This window comes from Trachurus japonicus, chromosome 3, assembly GCF_045865225.1.
Source record: "Trachurus japonicus isolate A0001 chromosome 3, Traja_1.0".
NCBI classification, from domain to species: domain Eukaryota; kingdom Metazoa; phylum Chordata; class Actinopteri; order Carangiformes; family Carangidae; genus Trachurus; species Trachurus japonicus.
The window spans coordinates 30,711,801-30,737,048 of NC_140909.1; the positions used below are offsets into that span (position 1 = coordinate 30,711,801).

At 45.6% G+C, this 25,248-nt stretch overlaps 1 protein-coding gene across 1 annotated transcript in view; it reads right to left on the reverse strand.

The window, feature by feature from the left end:
• The window catches only part of herc1 (HECT and RLD domain containing E3 ubiquitin protein ligase family member 1), a 71,015-nt gene that overhangs the window by 16,228 nt on the left and 29,539 nt on the right, over positions 1–25,248 (reverse strand). Inside the window, exons 24-62 of the mRNA XM_085769702.1 lie at positions 23,636–23,756; positions 23,478–23,529; positions 22,903–22,968; positions 22,025–22,296; positions 20,844–21,059; positions 20,620–20,740; positions 19,844–20,081; positions 19,584–19,747; positions 17,901–18,056; positions 17,699–17,805; positions 17,499–17,609; positions 17,248–17,418; positions 16,873–17,112; positions 16,214–16,297; positions 15,236–15,795; positions 14,105–14,750; positions 12,987–13,260; positions 12,657–12,867; positions 12,398–12,564; positions 11,528–11,644; positions 11,160–11,415; positions 10,549–10,670; positions 10,234–10,460; positions 9,554–9,822; positions 9,103–9,155; positions 8,615–8,815; positions 8,307–8,481; positions 7,452–7,719; positions 6,327–6,540; positions 5,523–5,731; positions 5,298–5,425; positions 3,938–4,071; positions 3,221–3,421; positions 3,006–3,136; positions 2,656–2,879; positions 2,366–2,483; positions 1,082–1,228; positions 736–837; positions 454–627 (exon numbers count right to left, since the gene is read on the reverse strand). Coding sequence (XP_085625828.1) covers positions 454–627; positions 736–837; positions 1,082–1,228; positions 2,366–2,483; positions 2,656–2,879; positions 3,006–3,136; positions 3,221–3,421; positions 3,938–4,071; positions 5,298–5,425; positions 5,523–5,731; positions 6,327–6,540; positions 7,452–7,719; positions 8,307–8,481; positions 8,615–8,815; positions 9,103–9,155; positions 9,554–9,822; positions 10,234–10,460; positions 10,549–10,670; positions 11,160–11,415; positions 11,528–11,644; positions 12,398–12,564; positions 12,657–12,867; positions 12,987–13,260; positions 14,105–14,750; positions 15,236–15,795; positions 16,214–16,297; positions 16,873–17,112; positions 17,248–17,418; positions 17,499–17,609; positions 17,699–17,805; positions 17,901–18,056; positions 19,584–19,747; positions 19,844–20,081; positions 20,620–20,740; positions 20,844–21,059; positions 22,025–22,296; positions 22,903–22,968; positions 23,478–23,529; positions 23,636–23,756 — 7,447 coding nt within the window. The remainder of the gene's footprint in view (positions 1–453; positions 628–735; positions 838–1,081; positions 1,229–2,365; positions 2,484–2,655; positions 2,880–3,005; positions 3,137–3,220; positions 3,422–3,937; positions 4,072–5,297; positions 5,426–5,522; positions 5,732–6,326; positions 6,541–7,451; positions 7,720–8,306; positions 8,482–8,614; positions 8,816–9,102; positions 9,156–9,553; positions 9,823–10,233; positions 10,461–10,548; positions 10,671–11,159; positions 11,416–11,527; positions 11,645–12,397; positions 12,565–12,656; positions 12,868–12,986; positions 13,261–14,104; positions 14,751–15,235; positions 15,796–16,213; positions 16,298–16,872; positions 17,113–17,247; positions 17,419–17,498; positions 17,610–17,698; positions 17,806–17,900; positions 18,057–19,583; positions 19,748–19,843; positions 20,082–20,619; positions 20,741–20,843; positions 21,060–22,024; positions 22,297–22,902; positions 22,969–23,477; positions 23,530–23,635; positions 23,757–25,248) is intronic.

Here is a 25,248-nt window from a genome sequence, read left to right on the forward strand (position 1 = left end):
AACACTTAAAGCACGAGTAGAATTTACATTTATAATTTATTTTAACAAAATATTTATTTTTCAAATTTGAATGTTTTGATTAGGGCTGTTGATTGAGATTTACGAGTCCATGCAGTCGCCACCACTGTAATGTTTGACAATGGACTGTTACAATCATGTAATTGAAGTGTCTGTTATAGAATCTCCATAAATGCATTTTTAAATTGCATTTGGTTTCCATTGCTGGCTATTCAATTTCATAAATGTGAAAGTATCAGACAATAGTGTTGTCCTACAACCAGACAGTAGGTCTAGTTGGGGAGGTCCAAGTCCCACTGGAAACACAAGCTAAATATTGGTTCCCCTACTGTTTCCAGTCGGACATAGACCTCTAATAGTTCTTTTATATTCTACAAATATTTTGTGAGTAGAAATTGTTAATAGTTTCTATCTATCTTTCAACCTATAATGTACCTTCTCGTACGCGTACTGCTCCTGCAGCATGACTGGCAGTCTCTCCAGGAAGGCCCTCATGCAGGGCGCCATGTTCAGGCCGACCACGCCCTGCTTCTTCAGCGCTGTGCGGCAAGTGGCCAGCACGTGGTTGGACGCCATGAACTCTTTGGAGCAGTTCACAACCAGTACATCCTGGAAAAGCCGTACGAACACACACATACACAGAAATGAAACAGGCCGCAGAATAAACACGTATTTTATTGAATCGTGGAAAAATCTGAATCAGGTGTGAAGTTTTACCTTTGACCTGTTGGAGCAGACAGCGACGCCCACATCTGGGATCCAGACAATGTTCTGGATCGCCCCTGAACTGGCTACGACTGTCTGGACCACTGAGCCGTCCTGTTGAACGTGGACACACACAAGTACAGTGAGTGCAGAGGAAAGGTATTCAGCGTCTCTATAAACAACGATGTGGTAACCGCTGGCAGGACGAGCGAGTGATGATCCCTTTGTTCTTTTCACATATTTTGACATTATGTGTTTTACACTTACATCCGTGTATCTGTGGGACATGTACCTGCAGTGTTTACCTTCTGTTCATCCTGTGTGGGAGTTTTCACCTCCATCTGTGTGTGTCTCTTACCCGCAGTGACCAGATGTTCATGAGGCCTCCCACTCCTCCAGATGCTAGAGCCAGACCGTCGGGGCTGAAGGCCAGCGTCCTGACTGGAGTGATGTGGCCCTTCAGCTGGAAAATGCAGGTCGCTCCATCTACTGACCAACGGGAAGACTGCAACACAACCACAATTACTCATCAGCAGAGGAAAACCAGTGTGCTAAAAGATATATTGATGATGTGGCCAAAACGCGCTTCTGGCATTTGTTTTACGACTCGATGTCTATGCAGACAGAATAAGCATATAGATAAATAGTTATAAATCCAGATGTAGGATCAGAGTAAAATGCTGAGATGCGACAGGACGGGCTAGTTGGTTACCAGACAGATAGATGGTGGTAAGTAAAATAATTTAGTTTGATGTTCACCTATGACTGGTAAGTAAACAGCTGTTAATGCTAATGTTAGCTGTCAAAACAAAGCAAGGACACCAAAACACCAGAAATCTGCAGGTCTCTTTCAAAAGTAAACAGTTAAAGGTCCCATATCATGCTGTTTTTCAACCATTTCACATGGGTCTAAGTTGTCCAACCACATTGTATTCCTAGTGTATTGTCCCCAAATCAATCTGGAGCTCTACATCTCAGCAATCCAAAAGTGTCTCTCCAGAGCTCTCCTGCGAATGAGCCATTTCTGTGTCTGCACCTTGAAATGCAAATAAGATGTGTAAACCACATACACTCCACACCTGTCACGGGGAGAGGGTGTGGTTTTCACTACAGGTACATGTGCCAATGTTGACAGTGGCACAGGGGTCGGGCATTGATTTCCGGAAAAAAAAAAAAGTTTCTAAGACTCTCATCTTGTCTGAAAAAATGTAAATGTTCCTTTTTTACTGTGGCAGAAGGAGATAGCCTACATGGACTCCTACAGCCATCAGGAAGTTCTGTGTGAAACTGTCAAATAAAAAAACAAGTGAAACTGAGGAGCAGCACAAACTGTGCACGGTGCGACTGATGAGAAGCTACCGGAGAATATTGACGTGGTTTTGCGCCGGGAGAGGAGACTTCCTCGTTCGGATGTCTCTCATTCCGTGATGAGGACCATTGTGCTGATGAGAAGCGGTACTGTTCCAATATTCTCCGGTCCGAAATTTCATTTTTTAATGAGTGATGGCTGTTTTTCAGTCAATGATTCAAAACGATCGTCTGGCGGCCGCGGTACCGACCATTTTGCATAATATGGGCCCTTTAAATGAGATCTCACTTTCAATTCAAACAGAGTCATTACTTATTAAATTAACTGAAGTACCATTAATTTAGGTTTAGATTCATTGTCCCACCATCCCTCTGAGTGAGGGGAGGATTCTGGGAAGTCGGAGATGTCCTGGGGAACAGTCCAGACCGAGACCAGGCCATTCTGACAGCATCTGAAAAACAGCGACATGTGAAGAAACCGACCAGGCCAGAGGAGAGAAACCAAACATTTCATAAAAAGTCCTTCAGCCTGCAGGCGACAGTTTCCTGGAGCTCATAAAGTGTTGGACTAAACAACAAAGCAGGATCAGTCACAGTCTGGCCTGCTAATAGAGAACAACCTACATGGCTAGCATGCTGAGGGGTTTAGGACCAGATCCGGGCAGGCTGCACCAGGCCACACCGTTAACCACCGATGGCTGTCTGAGGCTCTGCAGGCAGCGCCAGCCAGAGCCCAGGCCTGATTCAGAGTGGGAGCCGTGGCTGGCCCACAGCTTCACTGTCTCCTCTTTGGCACAGGTGAGCAAGATCTGACCAGAGGGACTCCACTTCATACTGGTGATCGACTCCTGAGAAAATAATGATCAGCTTTAGTGATAAGAGAACCTGTTTTTCTATTTTCTTTCTTATTTTTCTTCTTTGTTTTTCTTTTTTTTGCAGATTTACATTGAATTAATGTTTTTGTTCTACTTCACCTTGTGTGCGTCAATGACCACGATGGCTCCCTTCTCTAAGGGCTCTTTGGATCCAATCAGCAGCTTTCCATCTGCGTACCCCACAGCAAAGGGCTTCTCTTCGCTGTACCAAGCGATGTGCATCACCGCCACTGAGAGAGGATAAAGAGCTCATCAAGGACCAGTAAACTACTGCAGGTCTGTGAGTCACTAAATAACTTCCACTGGCTTCATACCATCTTTCCTGTAGCAGTGCTCCAACTCAGTGCGGTGCATGGTGGAGGTATCCAGTACCTCGATGAGGCCCAGGGTTCCATCCATCCGACCCACCAGCAACATGTCCTTGGGTTCCCCGCACCACAAGGACTCTGACTCCTCTTTAGGCCAAGCCAGAGCCGACACCCAGTGAGGCTGCACATCCAACAGACCCTTACCACCTTAGAGAGAGGAGGGGAGAGGAGCTCAGTTGCCTTGGTCATTGAACACATCTTTACACTGCATCCATAATTTCAACTGTAACATTTCCTAAAGTAATTACACAAATATGCCCACAGAAAAATGGATTAACAGTGTATTTAATTTGCTTATAAAACAAAGATGGCATGAAAGAAAATGTTGTGATTAAAGCCAACAGGAATGTGATTGTGGACTTTCATCCTTGAGGCAATTGGAAATGGTTGAGGACAGATGGTGCATGCTGCAGGGTGTAGTGGGGAGCAGGAAATGATGATTGGACCACATCCAGTCCCCAGGCATATTTATTTTTAATGGCAGCCATAAAATGTTCATAACTCCTCTCATTCATATTTTGTGGACCTCACACACCGATAACACGAGCCTAGCCACACAACACATTAAATACTCCAGTGAGTCAAATGGAGTCTATCATTGACATGCTGTACAGTAAAAACAAAAAAGAAAATCCAGAAGAGCAAGAAAAACAAAGTAATTACCATTAACTTGCCAGATGTTGACCATTTTCTCCATGGCTGATGCCAGATATTTTCCAGTGACACTCCAGGCCAAAGGAGACAAGCAGGGGTCACTGGGAGAGCCCAGGCCTGACATACCCTCCTCCGAGCCATCACTGAGGAACACAGAACAAACACAAGTTTAAGATATGATGATATGATATTTTATTTAGAGTTTTTTTTAGTGGGAAAATCTGAAAACACCACCCCAGCGTTTTCCTGTACACACCCAAAGCGGATCTTTTGTAAAACGATGATGTCATACCCACACCACCGCTCTTCCTGTAACCTGAGACACGCCGCTAGAGGTTACAGTCTGTGGACGTAACGTTACAACAACAGCTAACTACTGTCGGTCCCTCGGACACTGAGGCTCAATCGCGCCCGTTAAATCATCACCGTATATTTGCACTGACACGACTCTCTGTCAACATTTAATCGACCTATAATGTTTGGAGTTTGAATACAGCTGGGGAGCTTTCCGTCTTGTTCTCTGTTTTTGGTGTTTATGTGTGACAGCATTACAGCTCGGCATATGTAGAGCGTTTTCAGACGTTTTCAGTGGACCCGTGTGTACGCAGATATTTGTTGAAGCAATGCTATTTTTACAGAGATTTTTTTCAAATGAACGAGAATCGTTTTGGGTGGAGCTCCATTTTTGTGTGGACAAGGCCTTAGCCTTTTCCAAAATTCATTGTGTGGTAATGAGAGTAAATGACAGCCCAGACCCCTGCCTTAGACCAGCCCAACCTGGCTCTAGGACCTCTGCCTCTCTTTCCCTTGGGACCAAGCCAGGCTTACTCCACAGGACTAGGGAGCATAAGCGTTTTTGACTGTTTGTTTTAATCTGTATTTTGCAATCCTAATGAATTTTGTTACATAATACTCAACACATACTGCTGTGTTGCACTCACAGGATCCATCTGAACAGATTTCTGTCTGTTAAACAACTCAGAGTTGTAGAATGAAACTTCAAATATAACAGACAACTAATTGAAAAAAGTCAGGTTTAATTGGCCTTGAGCCCAGTTGATGGGCCATGCCAGGTCAGGTCAGAGAGAATATGCACAAGCTCAGGTAGAGTCTGGATCGAATGACAAGGAACACCTGAGAACCTGAGATGCATTTTCACTGAACCAAAAAAAAAAAAAAACGGTGAGGATCAGGGTAGATACAGAAAAGGCCATCAAACTAATACCCACATGCCTTCACTACGGAGTCATAAACTGATAAAGATGCACAATCTTACACTGTTTTTTTTAGGAACACTAGTCCCTAAAACTAGTTTTCTGACGGTAGGACACGGGAGCTGAAGTGCTGGACGTATTTGAGGAGGACTTACTCTCTGTTGAAGATGCAGGTCTGCTGCAGGGTGTACTGGCTCTTGGTTACATTCCACACCCTGACCGTCCCATCGTTGCCACTGGTGGCCAACAGGCCTTTCTTACTGCACCAGCCACACGTGATGACCTGAGTCAAAAGAGAAAGACTTTAGGTACCAAACAGAAAGACAGGCGCAAACTGTCACTATTACATACATTTTAGTGACACAAGTTAAATTACTGACCCTGCTCTGGTGAGCCTCCAGCTTGATGAAGGAGCACTTCCGCAGGTCCCCTGCCATGTCGGCAAAGGTCTGCGGACGGCTCTGGTTGTTGTCGCGGTCATGGGCAGCCAGCGTGCGCACCAGCTGCTGCGCGGCCCACTGGCGGTGCTGTGAGGAGAGCCTCGACGACAGGCAGCAGGCTGCCAGCGCGTTGGCCAGTTCCAGAGGGCCTACAGCGGAGGGATTATGGGAAGGATGGGCATACAAATGCGCAATTAGACCTGCTCGACACGGAACACAAGGTGACAAGGCGGCCCGGTGAGTGAGAGAAGGGACACAAATGAAAAGCAAAACAGGAAAAAACAAAGCACAGAATAACAAAATGGTGCTTCTACATAGATGTGCATGAAGCTGAACAGACATCAATGAAGACATTACTGCCATTATTAAATGAATTACACAAAACCATGCTAATTAATATGAGATGGTTAAACTCTTGACCAGCTAAAAACACATCGTAACACATTCTCGTTGACATCGAGACACTTGAATTCAATTATGCAACTTGATTGATTCAAGGTCGATTACAAGCATAAAAGCAACAGCATGATCATCCTGATTTATCCTGGATTATATTTTTGAAAACATACAAGCAAAGCAACAGTTTACACAAAATACTGTATTATCTAGCGCCTACTTATCAAAAAAAAAAATTGCTTATAAGAAATGATACAGTGATGATAAATGATACAGAGATCCACAGAAACAGTGACTGATTGGATAAATCAGTTTAGTTGCATCTTGCTCTCTTCTATGTTTACAAACCTCTTTTCTCCATATCAGCCTTGTCATACGCAGGTCTGAGTCTGGCCCCTTTGTCTGCCAGCAGAGCGACAAGAGCCTGCGTGACCACGAAGTTGGGCGAGGTGATGAGCTTGTTCTCCTCGGCCACGCCGCGCAGGAAGCTCGGCAGGAACTTTCTCTGGATGGGGTCGTCCACGGTGGTGAGGTTCATGCCTGTAGCTGCAGAGATCAAGTTCTGGAAAGGGAAATAAACTGATCAGCAGGTGCAAAGGTCAAATAGTGAGGAGCACAGACTCTTCAAAGTATATTTTTTGGCTTTTTTTGCCTTTATTTGATAGCACATAGTGAGATAGACAGGAAAGGGGGAGGCAGAGAGAGGGGGAATGACATGCAGGAAAGGTCTGCCCGACGCGGGATTCGAACCGGGGACACCTGTGTTGAGGACTGTAGCCTCCACATGGGGCGGCCGCTCTAACCACTGCGCCAGGCACCGCCCCAATGAGGTGTGTATGTTAATGTATATTTTGAATGTGTAGTAAACAAGAAATGACAAAGACGACAGGCAATAATAGTTTAAATACAACAACAACATATAAATAGAACAAAGGTGATAACCAAAGTCAGAAAGTAATAACATAATAATAAGAACATTTTTGAAAGCACGATGAAGAAGAGAACTTATACAGTCCCATCCCTTGTCCTAACATAATTAGTTGTATATTTATTATAATTTGTTGACAAGCTTGGAACTAAAGGCAAAAATAGACAACTTTACATCAATCATATATGCAGAAGAGGAATATACACTAAAAGAATACTTATTAAATGACAATTTAAATGTACATCCTCCCTGTTCCCAGTGAAAACCAAGTCCTAATACTGATCGTATATTGAATATTTCTAGGAAGTAGGTTATTTTTACAAGATCTATACATTTTCATAATATTGACTATGAGAATGGTTTGGTGTGATCCTATTAAACCTGTTGCTCTTTATTGTCGAAAAGGTGTAAGAGAACAAACCAGTTTGTCTTGTACTGATCAGGTACAGTAAAAACATGCTTTGCAATGACAAGTTAAATTCAACATCAAAAACTAAGTTTGATAAAGCTTTTGATAAGGAACGCGATAGTGTGAAGATGTGTACCTGAGTGCAGAGTTGCACCAGCAGCTTGGCGGCGTTGGGGCTGTTGGAAGCCAGGCAGCCCACTGCTGTGCTCAGGTAAGCCAGACAGGAGATGGGTTTGCTCGCCTTGGCGGCCCCGCGAGGCCTTTCGGCGTGACCAGAGCCCGCTGTGGGACTGGTGGAGAGTCCGGCTCGGCCCGCTGCTGCCAGACACATCAGTCTGACCAGAGTCCTGATGTCGGTCAAACCGAGAGACTCCAGACCTGCTGCGAGGCTGCAGCTCGAGCCGCTGATAGGGAGCAGGTAAATCGTGTATAAGACATAAAAATTGTCAGCTGCACTTTCAAAACAATTTACAATAAGATTAATGCATATGCTTAACATTTTACTCCCTGAGACCGAAATGCATCAAATATTTTGGGCGTCAAAGAACCTCCTTAAGTTACACTAGTGACTAAACTTTTATATTATTAATGAACAATTTTATCAATAAAACTTTCCAGTATATAGGAACAATCAGAAATATACCTACACAGAAGTTTCATGTTTCTACGGCCTCATAATTACTGTGTCAGTTTTGTTGAGGAATGGTCACTGTGCCTACATTTTGATCTTGTAAAAGGTGCCAGAAATAGTGAGAATTTATTTAATGCCACCACCAGGGGGAGCCAAACTGCGTATCTGTTTCCCCTGAGGCTTTTACTGAGGGAAGAAGTGATCGTCTTTTATCCACACGACGCAAGCTGTTGAGTTACTGACAGGTGTTAACTCATAGATTTAATTTCAAGAGTCACTGTTTGTGTTGACTAATTCCAAAGGAGGAGAAAGACAACACACGCAAGCACAGAAGGAGTGTGTGAGTGTGAAGATGGCTACCTGACAGACAGTAGGGACAGGGCTCTCATCACCATGGTCCTGGCCAGCAGCACCTGCGCTGCAGCCGTCACCCGCCTCAGGGCCATCACCCGGTCATGAGGGTTCTGTAGAGCTGCTGCCTGCTCCCCGAGGGTCACCCTGCCTGACGAGCTCTTATCCACCGAGGTCTGACAACCTGGATAAGCAAACACACTTTATTCCTATTACAAATCATAAACATCATGGTTTTTCCTCAGTTTGATAAGCTCCCGTTAATGAACACACAAACTATCTGACACTGAGGCATTGATGAGATCAAGAATCTTTACCAATTTGCAGCAGGGTCTCCTCCATGCTGTTGGTGGCCGTCACCATGGCTACGGAGGCACCGAGCGGGTCGCTGTCAGGGAACTGGACGGCCTCAGGGACGACCCTGCGCTCACTCAGACCCAAGGGGCCGGCCAAGAGCTCAAATTCTTCTTCCCCTGTTAGCTTCTCGTCTTCATCAACATCCAGCATGTCCCAGTCCTCTGCAGCGGGACAGAAAAACACTATTTGAAATCAAAGAACACAGCTAATGGGAAAATTAAAAGGCATGTTGTGATAACTAATATATTTGAAATGTTCTCCCAATGTTATTTCTTGAACTTAAACAGTAATTGTGGCCCTGCGAAAAGGGTCTAGGCTCTCTGATAAGTCAGTACTTGGAGGCGTTGTATTCACTTATGTAAAATAAAATATGTAATTTCCCAAATATCAACATGAAAACATTTATGTATAACATCCTTTTGTAATTCAAATGATCATTAGACGTCACCTTCATAGACACTGTCCTGCTTCCCCAGGAGGTCAGGAGCCTGTCCTTTATACCTGAAAACAAACGACAGAGCAAATAACACCAGAGTTCATCAGGTTTACTTCCTTTGAGTAACAAGCTAATACAGAAGAGCACATACTGTACATCAAACAGGATGCACAGTTCGTACACAGAGGTAGATGGCAAAAATGTATGTATTGTATAATGGAATATTAATTCAAAACAACTGCACACAGAGCTCCCGAAATATTTTAAGCCCCTCTGGGTCTAACTGTGCACATGTCAAAGCTGGCATCAACTTCTACTTCTGTGCTTGACACAATAACTGCAATCACTGTAGCTGAATCAATGCCTCATATTTAAACCACCTAACACAACAAACATTAATAACCTCCGTCAATATTTATTCAACATCACACATTCACGTTCATTCTTCTTCACGTACACCTACCTCTCCACTACAGGCACTTTGGCTTTACTTTTGATGGCCAGGTACTTCTCTCTGCAGCTGCCACACAGCAGATAGTAGGGATTTCCGCTGCCACACTCGCCTCCAAACCAGCCGTCCACATAAGAGCCGTTGCTGCGGTAACCTTGGCGGTTGGCGCTGCGGCCGCAGCCCGGGTGGCTCTTCTTCATGTGCTGATTGAAGTTGGCCACGTTGGCCTCGCACAGTTCGCACACCACCACTTCGTCTCGATCGTCTGTCTCACACACATGCTGCAAGGGTACAATTACACACAAACACACACACACGTTGACATTCATGAAGATGAAATGTGTTTTTACGTAACACGCACAAGACAGAGTTGTTAGGCTTCAGAACTGCAGCGAAGCATTCATGCAATGTTAAATATTAGATATTAGATGCATGAGTCGGTGACAGATTTGCATGAATTCAAAGCAACGGCCATCAGAGTTAGTGTCGAGTCTTTCACATCATGCCTGTTAGTCCCTTTGGGGGAGTCAGAGGAAATGATGCTGGACAAGTGAGTGTCTCATAAACCTGACTGATAAAGCTGCATGTCAGCGTGCACACATGGCTTTACAGTGGTGAAGAGGTTATGCGGGGCAGACACAGAGCAGAGTGGTGATGGCAGCCCTCTGACCGTAGCATAAAGTCACACACACCCATGTTGGCCAGTCCAGTACCTCCGGGATCCACATTCCCAGAATGTCGGTGTCACTGGCGAGGTCCTGGCCAAACATGGCCTCCATGGTCTCCTCATCCAGGTCCATCTCCAGCTCTTCATCCAGGTTGAAGTCATACAGGGCGGCCGGGTCTTGTTGCTGTTGAAGGGACGAGACCTCCCGGCGCGACTGGCTGTGGTGGGCCTGCACTGAGCGATACAGTCCAGCTGAGGACAGGAAAGTTTTATGTGAGCTGATGGAGCAGGAGTAGAATCTGGAGAATCTGAAAAGAGGGCGAAGTGGAAAAATCCTCACCAGCGCGGGCTAGCAGCGTCCGTGCAGCCAGGTCAAAGCGATGTTTCCTCCCGACAGCGGAGCGTCCTCTAAGAGCAACACCACTGGAGGCTGATGCACTGTCTTGCTCCAGACCCTCGGGACTACAGAGTAAACAAAGAACTTGGTTTTTATATGGGAGCAGCAAAAGAGGTCTAAGTTACAAGTATTAAAAACTAGACATATTTTAAACAAGGTTACAAAATGTTTCACAAAATGATAAAAACAGAAATGCAATTAAACAATAAAAACTGTGATTACAGTAAAATTAAATAAAAATTCAATCAGAAAGGGGATTTCATAAAAAAGAAAGTTTTAAGATGAGATTTAAAAACAGTATCAGATTCAGCAGACCTTATCTCCACAGGTAAATTGTTCAAGAGCTTAGGGTCTCAAATTCTTTTTTTTTTCCTCAAGTATTTTACTTCTGACATTGAAAGTTACTGTCAAAAACGTGAAGAACCTTATGAGAGCTCACAAATGAAAAACATTAAATCAGCAGCTTCTTCACGGCAAGTGTCCCAAATCAAACACACCTGCACCTGCTAAGAAGTAAATGACAATGGATCGTATGGTTCGTAACAGGTTCCTACCTCTCACTGAAGCCTTCCTCCATCTCTGAAGTGTCTGCACTGGCAATGTCTCCAGGTGAGCACAGGTATGCACTCTGGTCCAGAGATTTCCCCCCAGCTGAAGCAGTTGCCCCAGGACAGGAGGAGTCTGACCCTTCTCCACTGACGCCACTGCCTCTGGTGTGAGGCTCGTCGTGCTCGTCCTCTGTTCCTGGATGTTCAATCATCCACATGGCCAGGACTGTGATGTTCTGCGCGTCCGCCTCTCCTCGTGCGCCTGGAGATTTGACACATCCATGTACCACAAAATCTCAGTCATGCCACAATATTCACTGTCAATAAACAACAAATTGTCCATCATACATGCAAGGATCTTGAGGAAGACTCACCAGTGGCCTCCAGGGCTTTGGTGATCTGCCGCAGGGAGAAGCCCATCTCCAGCAGTGGCACAGCGATGGCAGGAGGAGGGGGAGAAGTGGACAGCCTGCTGCTGGGGTCCGACAGAGCTGCAGCAAACACCAGCCACCGTTAGTAAATTCATTACAAAATCTGGGATATGGCATTGAGAGCATTGAAAACATGGGTGGACATCTGTGTGCATCACTATGATGACAGAAACACCTACAAATGTTATATTTTGATGTGTGTTTTCGTCTATATTAATGTGCTTACATCAATATATACCTTTAATTTCAGTGCAAGCTATTTTTAGAACGGTGGAGCAGAGCCGTGAGCTGCTCAGAGCTACGCTACAGAGAGTCATGGGATTTCTTGGTTTCCCTCATCAAACTCATCAAATACACAATCCAAAAACTCCAAAACGCTTTTGTGGACGGATGGAAGTTGTGACCTGCACATTCACCATGCTATGAGATAACAACAGAACGTTACCCGACAGAGTCGTTTTAGAGGTAAATTCAGAGACTGCTTGCCAAAAAACTGTTTTGCATGAATTTACCAAAAAAACAACTTGAAAACAGGTCCACGGGAGCGTTTTGGAGTTGTTGGATTGCGTATTTGATGAGTTTGATGAGGGAAACCAAGAAATCCCATTAGCCTCTGTAGCATAGCTCTGAGCAGATTGTGGCTCTGCTCCGCTGCTCTAAAAATAGCTTGCACCAACAATTAAAGGTAACGAACCTACTCCTAAAACTATACGGATTATGGCAATGGCCCAATTTGCCAAAATGTTGAACTATCCCTTTAACAACTGTGCAGCCTTGGCTGGTTTTCCATGCAGGGCAGTGTGGCATACTTACAGGTACCCGTTCTGTTCTGAGGTCTGCTAGGCTGGGAATCAGGGGAAGTGAGACTCTGCCTGCGGCCGACTTCATCCGAGGGGGAGGTGGGCAGAGATGACACCGGGGGGGTCTGAGCACGACGGGTTGGAACCAGGGTGGTAGTCGGGTAGCTCGAGAACATTTGCCTGTGACACCAAAGACAAGCGTCATACAGAGAAAAACAAGGCGACTCAATGACGCTGGCTGACTGACAACATGTGCAGCCATCTGCTCTGACCTGAGGAGGCTGAGAGGCATGACCCCCGGAGACTCGGACGCGGGGACAGTCTCCGTGTCCGTGACAGGTGTGGTAGCGGTGGTGGTGTCCTCCAGCGACGAGCTCATGAAGGAGGTGGTGCTGGAGGCAGAGGGGCTCGTGGTGACCGGGGTTTGAGCCAACTGCTCGCCCTCTGTGCCTTCCCCCTCGCCCTCTGGTTCACTCCTCACTCCTGAGGGACATTAGAGCCAAAAAGTCTGTTATTTACAGAATAGTAGTGATAACATCCAGTTTATTCAGCCGTTTCCTGAAACACCGTGGTTTGAAGCATGTTAAATCACACGTTCATACCAGGTTTGACCTTTCCCCCACTCGGCTCCTCCAACAGTCCGTTCACCACCAGTTTGTAGATCATGGCCTGCGCCCTCTCCAGGTCTGCCAGGCCCAGGGCCCGCTTAATGGGCGAGCGCATCACCGCCCGCTTCACCATGTGGCGCATGAGAAACTGCAGAGCCGCGCGCATCTCCACCTCCTCCTGGCACACCGGTGAAGTGGCGGCCGTGCTTCCACTGGTGCTGGCATTCAGATCAGCGTTGTGTCCACTTGGTGCCGCCTCTGGTAGCACCTTGATGTCGAGAGAGCAGGTTAGCATCAATCTGACTAAATGTGCAATATGCATCATTCTGTGTGTTTGCACCAAATCCAATCTGTCTAATATTCCAAAGTATTGAAAACATGGTATGAAGCTGCAGACTATTTTCTTAAAGGAATAGTTGTCGTGGGAAATACACTTATTGGCTGAACTGACTCTGTCCAATGATACCTCTGAAGCTCCCAAAACAACACACTTTATTTTATTTTTATTTTATTTTATTTCACTGTATGATTTGTGATGAATTTCAAACTTTGGTTCTGTGAAATATTAAACAAATTAGCTATGAAGTGATAATACGTGAAGGTTGTCACCTTTTATTTCAAGTCTATGCTAAGCTAACACTGCTAATACCAGCTTTATATTTAACCCACAAGTATAAATGTTATAAATCTTTTCATCTACCTTTCAGTTCCTTTAAAATCACAATCACAATGCAGCTGATCTGAGCTTGTTAATGTGTTTCAACTGCTACTGTACATGTGAAGCTAGAAAGTTTAAGTTATGTGGCTGTAACTTCTACAAAAGAAAATAACAACAGAAAAATCAGCATCATGTTTTAACTGAATTCTTCAACTGAACAACTGTGGATCAAATACAAAACCAGACTGTTTCCCAACACTCATGCTCATATTTTTTCTCTCTCTTTATCAAAACTTATCAAAACATTGCTGCCACCTTGTGACGTGTGTTGGTCATTGTACACGAGTTGTGATTCCTCATGGAGTAAATAAATTGCTTCACATTTATAACTATCTTAACATTGTTGATCACTATAAGTTATTGTATCGTGATGTAGAGAAACAACAACAAGTACCTTGGGGATGAGCAGCAGCTCGGCATATTTGCTGCAGCTCAGCAGGGCACTGAGCGTCTTCATGGCTCCCAGGTAAAGGTAGGAGAGCTGTACGGCGTGGATCTCTGACTGGGTGGCGATGGAGGCCGGAGAGGCTTCGTGACTGCGGGAGCCATGCTCGTGGCCTTTCTTCCTGCTCCCTTCAGCTGGAGTGTGAGGAGCTGCAGCGAAGAGAGTCTCGTTCCCTCCCACTCCTCCACCGCCCACAGAGGAAATCTCACTCTCTGACTTTGAGCTGGGTGCCACGTGCGCCTTCACCTCGTCCAGGCTGTGGGACACGCGCAGGTCAGAGGTGGTGGTGCTCGGACCTGTTCCGGATGAGGCTCCGGCACCATCTCTTTGCTCGTTGCGGTTGTGCCCCTCGTTGTCTGCTTTGTCTTCGTTAGTGGTTGGCTCATGCCCAGTTGATGCTGCGTTGCGGTGTTTCTTTTCGTGACGGCGTGCGCTGAGCTTCGCGGCGGTTTCCTCGTGGATGCTGGTCAGGTAGGTGAGGTCCAACAGCAGAGAGGCGGTGAGGCCACGGAAGCGGGCTACGTCAAAGGGCAGCGGCTCACAGGGCTCCAGGTTGTATAATGGAGTGTCACTAGGCGACCAGAAAGTTGGGAAGCTTTAATAGAAGGGAGTGGAGAGTGATAGGAGACAAGGGAAGGAAACACAAAGTGAGGGAGAGGGCAGGAGAGAAAAAGCACAGCATGCAAGACAAATAAAAAGATGGAATGTGTGGGTTTGGCACAAAACAATGTTGTTCGATGAACTACTAGGGCCATGCAAAAGAGTAATGATGGAAAGGGGTCAGTCAGAAACAGAAACGTTACATCAGAGTAAAGGAAGATGAAGGGTGAATAGATGAGTCAAAAGGAAGAGGCTAATGCATCAGAAGAACATGAACAAAGGCAACTTCAGAAGCCCAGAGGTCACTCAGCACATTTCTACCCAGCCAGACTCTTAACAAGGCTCTAACTGTTACAAAAGTTTGTTCACCCTTTAAAAATATACCAGTAAGGAACATAAACAGCAAAATACATCCAAAGAAAAAATGTTCAAAGGAAAGTTTAAGAAAAGGTGCCACAGCAGAACTTTTTCCCCCAGTACCTGATGGTGATCTCAGCTTCGTCCCACTGCACCTTAGCTGAGGTACTTCCCTCCTTCACTACACCCAGGAGAGTAGCGTGGCGCCCGGTCTGCTTGTGGACGCAGCGCCCACCGACACGGAGGCCTGCATCTGCACCGCCGATCACTGCCAGCACCGGCCACACCTCCGTGCAGAGGGTCCTCAGGTGGTGGTCCGACAGCTCCCCAAGGCCGTGCTGCCGCCCGTGGCGTCCCCGCTCCTCCTCCGTCCTTGTGGGCGTTTCCTGGCTTTCTCTCTGGGCGTCGTGCTCCTCGCGGCTCTGCACCGAGCGGCTCTTTTTCAGTCTCTGACCGCTGCCGCCGCTGGAGGTGCTGGCTGACTCTCTGAAACAAGGTTTGATCTTGTGAAGCCGCTCAATCATGGTCTTGTTGATGCGATGGGTCCAGTGGTCGGTGCGGTGTAGGATGCGGATCAGCTGCGTGGTGGCCTCAGCCAGCACAGTGGCCATGGGGCTGCAGACCGGGTCGCCTGGTAGGAGGTCTCGAGGTGTTCCCCTCATCTGCATGTCACAGATCTTAACCTGAAGCAGAAGATAAGAAAAATACACACTCACATAAAGTACTTACAGCTATACTTTTCTTAAAGTATATTTTTTGGGCTTTTTGCCATTAATTGACAGGTTAGTTGAGAGAGACATGAAGAGGCAGAGAGCGGGGGAATGACATGCAGCAAAAGGCTGCCCGATGCAGGATTCAAACCGGGGCCGGCTGCAGAGAAGACTGTACCCTCCGCACATGGGGCACCTGCTCTACCCACTGAGCTACATGGCGCCCCTATATAGTTATACAAATGTCCACTGCTCTTAATTGTTAATGGTCTTGTAATATTAATTATTATAACTGGTCACATAGCACTCAATCCCCACACACAAGTACTGAACCAACTTGATGTTATTGTTTTACAGAAGACAGGACAGTTGGACATTTGTGTTGATCTACCTTTTCTCCCGGGTTACTGCTGTAGAACATCACACAGGGATACAGCTCTGTGGCATCCACGTCCTCAAACGCCAACTTTGGCTCCTGTGGAAGCACATATTAGTAATTAGACATGGACACATAACATCTGCTCTTCATGATGTTTCTCTCAGAGTCTCTAGATATTAATAACATCTCATCAAATAATCTTTGCAGTGGCTTCCATGGACCCCGTTCATTTGTGGGAGTGAGCACCTGTGATACCCGTTGGTGTCATCCAAAAGAAAAAATGTCCTCAAAAATGACACTAAAGAAGTTCACTGGCTGACTGACTTTGATAGAAAAAAAGTTTTAAGCTTTTTTTCTTTATTTAGTTCTTAACATCTTCTGTGAAACAGCTCAAATGATATAAGGTATAACTAGTATAAGGTCCAGGAAAAAAAACTTCAATACATTTTAAGGAAACCTTAAGGAGCATACTAGAGGATGCTCTACAACATCGCCTCAGAGAAGCCACGGATAACTCTGAAACTTCTCCCAGACTTTAGTCGACATGAGGGTGAGTAGATAATGAGTGCAATTTGAATTTTGGGTGAACTATCCTTTTAAATTGAATGCAAGATGCTCTGTGCACCTTTCCCCTGGTTTTGAGGTTGACTTATTCCTCCTGTGTCTCTCACCTCTCCGTTCTTGCCAAAGGAGATGGTTCTGGCCTCCATGTCCAGGACACAGGTGATGAAATCCCCCTGGGTGAAGCTGCTTAGCGTCAGCGTTTGTTCACCATTGTGATAGAGGTTCCCACTGTACGCCCGGTACAGCCACATGTCTGATGTGGTGCGGTGGTTGAAGTCGTGCACGGGCCAGCGGGACACCCCCACACATGTTCCCTCATTGCCTCTGTTTTCCTTCACGATGTAAAACTACAAGAGAAAGCATGAGATCAAATGAACTGTGATCTTGTTTGCATCTCGTCTTGGCGCGGTTTATGAAACACTGGATACCAGGAATGGTAATAGCTTCTAAATGAATGATGTTATAACTAAACAACACTGTACCTTCCACTGGTAGCATCCAGAGGAGATACCGGTGGAAGCTAGGCCGTAGCCTTTGCCCCCGCTGCCGTGCGTCAGGCCCTGGCCATTCTCCACCACACAGCACTGAGCTTTCTCCGGGTCAAAGGACACTTCCTGTATGGGAAGGTTCTCGTCCTCCTCCTCTGCCTCTCCCTGTGGATTAAACAAACTGTCAGTGATTCAAACGATCACAACAGGAAGTGAAGAAGGGGTGGGTTGGCTGGTTCGCACACCTGTAGTTTGAGCTCTTGGACTTTTTCTTTAATCTGGATTGAGTGCTTTGCTTGAGCAATGGGAGCCTCCCACATGCAATCAGACAGCAGAGAGAAGAGGCGCTCCACAACCTGGAAGAGAGAGAATTACATTAGTGACATCCAATCTGTTATATTGAGGGATCAGATCAGTGATGGTCTACATTTTCATAGTGGCGTGCCTGTGACATTTGGTCATCCTCCATGTTGGCCTCGCAGGCAGGCAGGACGGCTTCCAGGACATGAAGCGCAAGGAGCCGAGTTCTCAAGTTTCCCACCAAAGGCACGCCTGAAATTAGCCACCGACATGAGTTAATGTCTCTGGTATGTTTTGATACAAGCACCTCACATGTGTCTGTGTTGTGTTACATCAGCTGATCGTACCTGAACAACATTTCTGCGCTGCAATGTTGAGCAGCACTTCAGTCCACTTGGGGGAGGCCATCTTGGACTGGATGGCCTTGGAGGAGACGACTCTCCTGAGGAAGACCAGGAAGTCTCCCAGGTGGAGCTCCGCCGTGTGCTGCTTACGGATCAAAGCTGAAACACAAACATGCACACACATTTACTGGCTGCATGTCACTTGTCTTCAGGGTTGGGCATCGTTTGAAGTTAAACGATTCCAGTTCCGATTCCTATTCCATGTTTCGATTCCAGTTCCTAACGATTCTCGAAACGTTACAACCGGCTCCATTCAATTCTCGATTCCCAGTGCCCAACGCTACTTTTCATGGAACATAATTTGGGAAAGAAAGGGGGTGATCTATAGCAACAGTTTTTCTTTCGGTTTTGAACCTGTTAAATTGTTTCTTCATTTGAATATCAACATCAACATCAACAACAACAACAGTGGCCCCGGGAGGTCTGTGTGTTGCAACTTAGGGCACACTCACACTAGGGCCAGTTGATCCGTACCGTGCTGAAGCCCGAATGCCTCCCCTCCCCTGTCCCCCGCTGGCCCGCACTCACACTGCCTGGAACCCAAGCGTGCTCAAGCACGGTTGCCTCCAACACATACGTCATCACGTTGATATACCTACACGGCGGATGCGCTCTGACTGACTGCAGAAAGAACGGCACTTTGACCGGTTGTCATGGTTATCTTGAAGTTTAATCAAAGCGACATTAACTAGCGATGTTTACAGCGCGACGTAATCGTTAAATGACTGTTGTTTACATGCGGTTGCAGACACGTGGTGGAGAACGAGCCCACAGCGCATTCCTGGCCAAGCGTACCGTGCCCAAGCACACCTCTCCCAACCGGGCCGGGCCAGGGAAGTGTACCGTGCTCAGACACGGAACACTTGCACTCACACCAGCAATAGAATCGGGACTTTAGGGGGCAAACGTGCTTGGGCACGGTACGATTGCCTAGTGTGAGTGCGCCCTTAGAAAACAGCTGGATCCACCACTTTTTTGTGTCCTTGGAAATGCCTCCGTTGTAATTTTTTTGTTCGATTCTGAACTTGTAGCACATTTGTCTCATTTGCGTATGTGTTTTCTTAAATTGCCGAGAGGGCCACTAAAATCAACAGACTAATCCATTAAAAAAAAAAAAAACTAACTGAACTAATTAATTTATGTTTCAGTTGAATGAAAGGTCTTTAATCATGCAGCCAGGCAGCTATAATAATTTGTGTGACTCCGATGACAGTCACATGTGTTTGTAAATGATTATGTAACAAACTGGCTCTTGATTCCTGATCATACAACTCAGTCTCCTCGATCACATTAAACAAAAGTTCATAATGATGGGAAAACTGTTGTGTTTGATCAAAGCCCCCGTCAATGAAAACTAAAACTGCTCACGGCCAAAAATGGAATACTGCAAAAAAGAAAAAACAAATCTAATGCCATCATACTTATCTGATAAGTATGATTCTTTGTAAAATTAAATACAATTTTCAGTGGCTGTATTGAAATTAAAATTCTCTCTGCTACACTTTTAAAAAAAAAAAAAAAAAAAAAAGGAATACTGCATGATTCATGATAGACATGAGGGACAACAAGGCATCCTCATCAGAAAACTAACTACTGTAAGTGACAAACAGATCTGAATTCTCTCACCTCTGAAGTCTTTCTTTTCAGAATCTGTGCTGTCTTCATGTTTGTTGTCTTCCCCAGGGGACAGCAGACTAACTCCTGCCTGAGACAGCAGGTTCTTCAGTTGACTGCAGAGCAGGTCCAGCAATGACTGGACCACTTTGGGACTCAGCTTGTCTGCATATGTCCTGCAAATGCAAGAATTACAACAGGTGATGTGATATTTTCTTTGTCGTGCTTCTACACTGCTGTCACTGTGACTCCATTCCCCTTACATCTCTTACCCAGTGCTGATGGCGAGTATCTGCAGCAGGCGGGTGGACGCCACCTTCAGGGCAGTGCTCAGCTGGGACACTCCAGGTTTCTGCAGCAGCTGGAGCGGCTGCCCCAGCATGGTCTCTGTGCCACAGAGCTGAGACAGCACATTGAGCAGCCCGCTTGAGATGGCCAAGGAGACGTCCACTGGCTGGTAGCGGACGCTTAAAGCAAACACGGTCACCAGCAGGAGGCGCTGCTGGGCTTCTAGATGGAGAAGGAGACATGGAAGAGAGGTCAGGCTGCTGACAAAACAGAATCTCCAGATTCCTGTTGAGCTCTGTGTTTTAAGGAAATGAAAACAAGCTCAGCTGAACCGCTCTGGAAGGCAAGGCAAGGCAAGGCAATTTTATTTGTATAGCCCGTTTTTACAAACAGTTTGTCTCAAAGGGCTTTACATGGCATCGTAGCAACATCCTCTGTCCTTAGACCCTCACATAGACTGAGGAAAAACTCCATGGAAACCCTTTTAACAGGGAAAAATCGGAGAAACCTCAGGGTGAGCAACAGAGGAGGGATCCCTCACCCAGGACTGACAGACGTGCAATAGATGTTGTTACAGACAAGAAAACAGTTTACAGTTTGTCACAGAATGTGCGAAATATGGAAATGTTAGCAGGAGTTGATGAAGGCAGTCTCTGGTGAGGGGAGGGGGCGGGGGGGTGGGCAGCTGCCCTGCCAAATTCAAATAAATCATAAATCTTATTTAAATTCCATGACTATATATGTTTCCATTTCTTATTACCAATGTGATGCTTGTTGGCTTGCAGTGCTCTTTCCAATGTCACAGACAGCTGCTGGTAGATCTTATGAACAGCAGTTTGGATTTCCATTTGCAGGCTCCTCTTAGCTGCTTTTACACCATCCTGCAAAATAACAGCACACACTCACATGTTAAAACACATGGTCGAACAAGTAAGACAAATTGAACTGCTTTTCTATCCACGTATCAGGAGCCTCCCACTGCACCTGGTAGTGATGCAGCTGAACGCTCTCTCTCCTCAGCCCGCCAGTGCCCACGGTTCCAAGGCCGAAACAACCAGCCAAGAACTGCAGCCTGACGGAGGTGAGCAGCGAGGAGGACTGGAAGGCACCGCTGGAACGATCCGTGCTCCCCGGCTGGCTGCCCTTCTCCTCCATGCCAGAGATCAACACCACGATCTGGTGGAGTGCCTCCAGCCGCAACTGGAGATAAAACACCACAACAATCAATAGTACATTCTAACAGGGTCACACACAAACGAGCCATTCGGTTGCACTTGTTGACATGTATCCATGAACACGACCACTTGAGTTTATTTTGAATTTATTCACCCATCCTGCTGCTGTAAACATCTGGTAACACCTCAAATCCACAGCTGAGAATAGTACTCAACAAATGCACCATTCACTCATGTATGAGTAAAGATTGCTAAAAACCATTAAGTCTAACATTATTATGTCATTTTTTTAAAGGGACAACGGGGAGTTTGTATTTGGTTATAAAAAGTCTCTAATTAATGTGGATGAATCTACGCTACCCACACTTGTTAATGGCTCCATTTTCGATAAATATATTGTTTTGTCTTTATCATTATTTTGTTATTATTATTAGTGGTTGGCTCGCCCACCATTTCCTACTTTCGGTTTCGCGGACACTGCCGGGCGGGTCATGGGAATAACGCCAACGAATCGCCATTTATGGTCGGAACTACGACGGTATCTCATCGTCTTCCAACCTCCGACTTTCATTTTTGATAAATGAAAACATTCTTTGCTCATGGGAAATGTAGTGTGAAAACACTTTGCTTTCTGAAACTCATTGTTGTCCCTTTAAAGTATTAGTTTATATATTTATATACAGTATATAAGTTGGAGTCGGTGGTTTGAAGCTCAGCACCACAGGTGAGAGTACCAAGTGACAGGCTGATGCTTTGCCTTGAGGGGATTAGCTGACAACAAGAAAAATACTGAATATCACCAGTATTATATTCTAACAAATCCTGTCAGGATTTTACATGAAAAGTTATAGATTATAATCAATTCAATGAAAAATCGCATTAAAAAGGAAATGTGGTATCCGTTGTCCAAATATAGAGGGTTTCTCATTATGATTCTATGAGGGATCAGAGAAACAGATTTGACATTAAAGTCCTGGGTCAGTCTCTCACCTCAGCTCGGCTCTGCTGCTGCTCCATAGCCAGGATTGTTGCCTGTGGGCTGGTGGACATGCTTTCCTCCGGCTCCTTGAAGGCCGGAGCCAGGCCCACATCACCACTGATGAAACTGACCATGTTGTCGATGAGGGCGTGGATACCCAGTGAGCGGTTCAGGTCTATGTCTGATTCCTCGTAGGAGTACGCCGAGCCGTAGCTGCGCTGACGGCTCAGTTTGGCCCTGAACCAGGACTCGGCCAGGGAGTCTGGTGAGCTGTGGAGTAAGCCTGGGGGCGGAGAGGGAGAGAGGAGCCTTTCAGATGCATAAATGCACAACACGACTCTCCCGATGGATGGACCATGAAGCTTTTAAGCACTTAAGAGCTAGGCAGTGCAATGTATTATTACTCTATAAAACTTCATCAAATGGCCAAATGCTGATTCCCCATGCAGGCTCAAGCCTTCGTCAGCCATTATGAGTTCTTCTATGATAGGTGAGCTGAGTTTCCAGCACCGACTGAGGAAAAAAGCTGCAGCTGAGAAGTGGAATGGTAAACAGGGCTGGCCTTTCTATATAAAAACTGAAAGCACTGAGTCCAAAGCATCAGTACTAATGATTTATTTACGAATGCAACTGGTCATTTCCATGAAATCTCTTCGATGTGACAAATCACATTCTTCGCCAGGGACATTCCAAGCAGAAGAATGAGCTGTTATTTGTACACGAGGCGCATCTACATGTTCTCGACTTGTTTTCTCTCCACACAGAGAGTATAAAGTGTCTGCGCTTAGAGCAAGGCCCTCATCATGAGAGATGGATGGAGAGGGGGCAGGGGCGAGGGGGGGGGCATCACAGTCATGGAGGTATGAGCTAACAAGAGGAAGAAACATGCCATCGTGTACTTGCTTGGAGCTCCTCTTGTGTTTGGGGCTCAACTGCCCCAAAAGTAGCAAATAAACTATCCACCCGGGAATGGAGAGACAGAGAGACAAGAGTAACATATGAAAGATGACACACACCTGAATAATCAAGAACACACTGCCTGGCTTGTGTGTGTGTTTGTGTGTGTATTTCCACATACAGATTGTTGGATTTCTTTCAATTTTAAATCAATTAAAATGCAGGTGTCTTCCACATGCAGCTGCTTAACTATATCTGTGTCTATGTCTCAGTCAGATATTCAGGAAAACTGGTATGGCAGGTTTTATGTAATGTTCTGCTCTTCTGTCTGATTTTGCTGGTTCATCACACGTGAAATATTACAGGCTATGCCCAGAATCTAGAGGCCATGTGCAACAGCTGTGAGGTGAACATGTGTCACCCGGGCAGTGTGTCGCACTTAACCGCTAAGATGTGTGTCACAATTAAAATCGACGCATTCCACAGCCGACACACACAGGCCATGTGTCCAGTGTGTTCCCTGCCTCACGCACAACGTCACAAAGATTCACTACTCGTGATTTTTACCTCGTTTCTTGTGAGAGAAAGCCAAGTCCAGGTCGACGTTTCTCCTTCCACTCTGAGGGACAAAGCAGAGACGAAAGCTCAGCGAAGACCTCAGTTCAAACACAGAGGCCATCTATGTAATGAATGAGTGAGTGTGTTTGTGTATGAGTGAGTTTTACCAGAGTGTAACCCTCCTCGTCTGACTCTGGCTGTGAGAGGTCAGACTCACTCCTGGACTTCATCAGTCTGTAGCTGGGGCTGCTCTGCACTGACCGGCTCTCTGCACTCAGACTCTCACTCCTGTACACACACACACACACACAGAACGTCATTAATCAGGATTCAGTTTATCTAGCATTACGCAACACACAGTTATATTATGCAATTACAGATGGGAACCCCCCTTTATTAGTATTTTTATTCATCTATCTATCTATCTATCTATCTATCTATCTATCTATCTATCTATCTATCTATCTATCTATCTATCTATCTATCTATCTATCTATCTATCTATCTATCATTACTTACTTTGCTTCATCTTTATACATCTATATCTATAGCTATTTCAAAATAGTTTTCCCTCTTCTTACGTTTATTGGTTTGGACCAAAACACATACCTGATTCTGATCATCGTTATCAGTGACCATGCAACAACTTAAAAGTGTAACTGATCCAAACAAGATGATTTTAAAATAAAGCAAAAATGCACTTAATAACACTTGCCAAGTACAGTGTAAAAGCTCTGGTAAAAGGGCGATTACGCAAGGGCGTAATCAGTGGTTTGTGGCAAAGGCCTTGGGCTCACACATTAACACAAAGATGTCATGAGGTTCACTGTGCTCCAGGTGTTACGTGAAGTGGAAATGTAGGTCAACGCACAGATCCAACTAGTTCAGACACGTGAACTTTAGGTAAAGGTGGCAGGTGAACACCGCAAACTTGTTCTGATTATGCAACAGGTGTACCTTTCCACCGCAGCCTGCTGCTCAGGTTGGACCATATAAAGTGAACTGTGTCAGTCTGATTTCATCGCATTTTTGGCATCGGGTAGATTCATTTTACTGGATATTATATTCCATGTCAACTCCGCTTCTATTAAATTTTCCTGTTGGCACATGCCTTGTTGGCCAATTTGTTCTCCATTGTGTTTTCTCATCTGAATTTCTTGGTGCTGTAATTATTCCTCCTGTCCATACTGGCTGCAAAGAGATTCCTTCTTAAAGAGATAAGAGATCAGGACCCAAATCCATAGACCTTGCTCTGTATAAAAACCTGTACTGTCAGCAAGAGTTATATGAGCCTTCAGCAGTCTGAGCCAAATGAAAAGTGTCTCATGATCCAAATATATTCTTTAAAAGAAGGTAGTAGTTCACTTGTGATGGCTCAGCAAGAAAACACAGAAGGAGAGTGACTGTATCACATTCACTGGATGATCTTCAGAAGGTGCAGATTTTGTCTCTGACCTCTCACTCTGAATTTGTTCATGGTTGGTGTGGACAAGGAGAACAGTTAGCCTCTTGGCATCGGCAGGATGTCACATTGAAATTCAAAAACTTGACACCATCTAACTGCACAGTAGGAGACTGTTTCTGCTGCGATGTGCGATTAAACTGGTCAGTATTGCAGTGCCGATGTGATTGTGATAAATAAAAAAATATTGAACTCTGCGTTTACAGTTCTGCTGAGTGAGGCTGAAAGAGGAACGGAGACGAGTCACTGCTCTGTCATCTGTCACCTCCTCCCTCTGCTGCTGGTGACTCTGGGTTACCCAGAGATCTACTGCAGCCA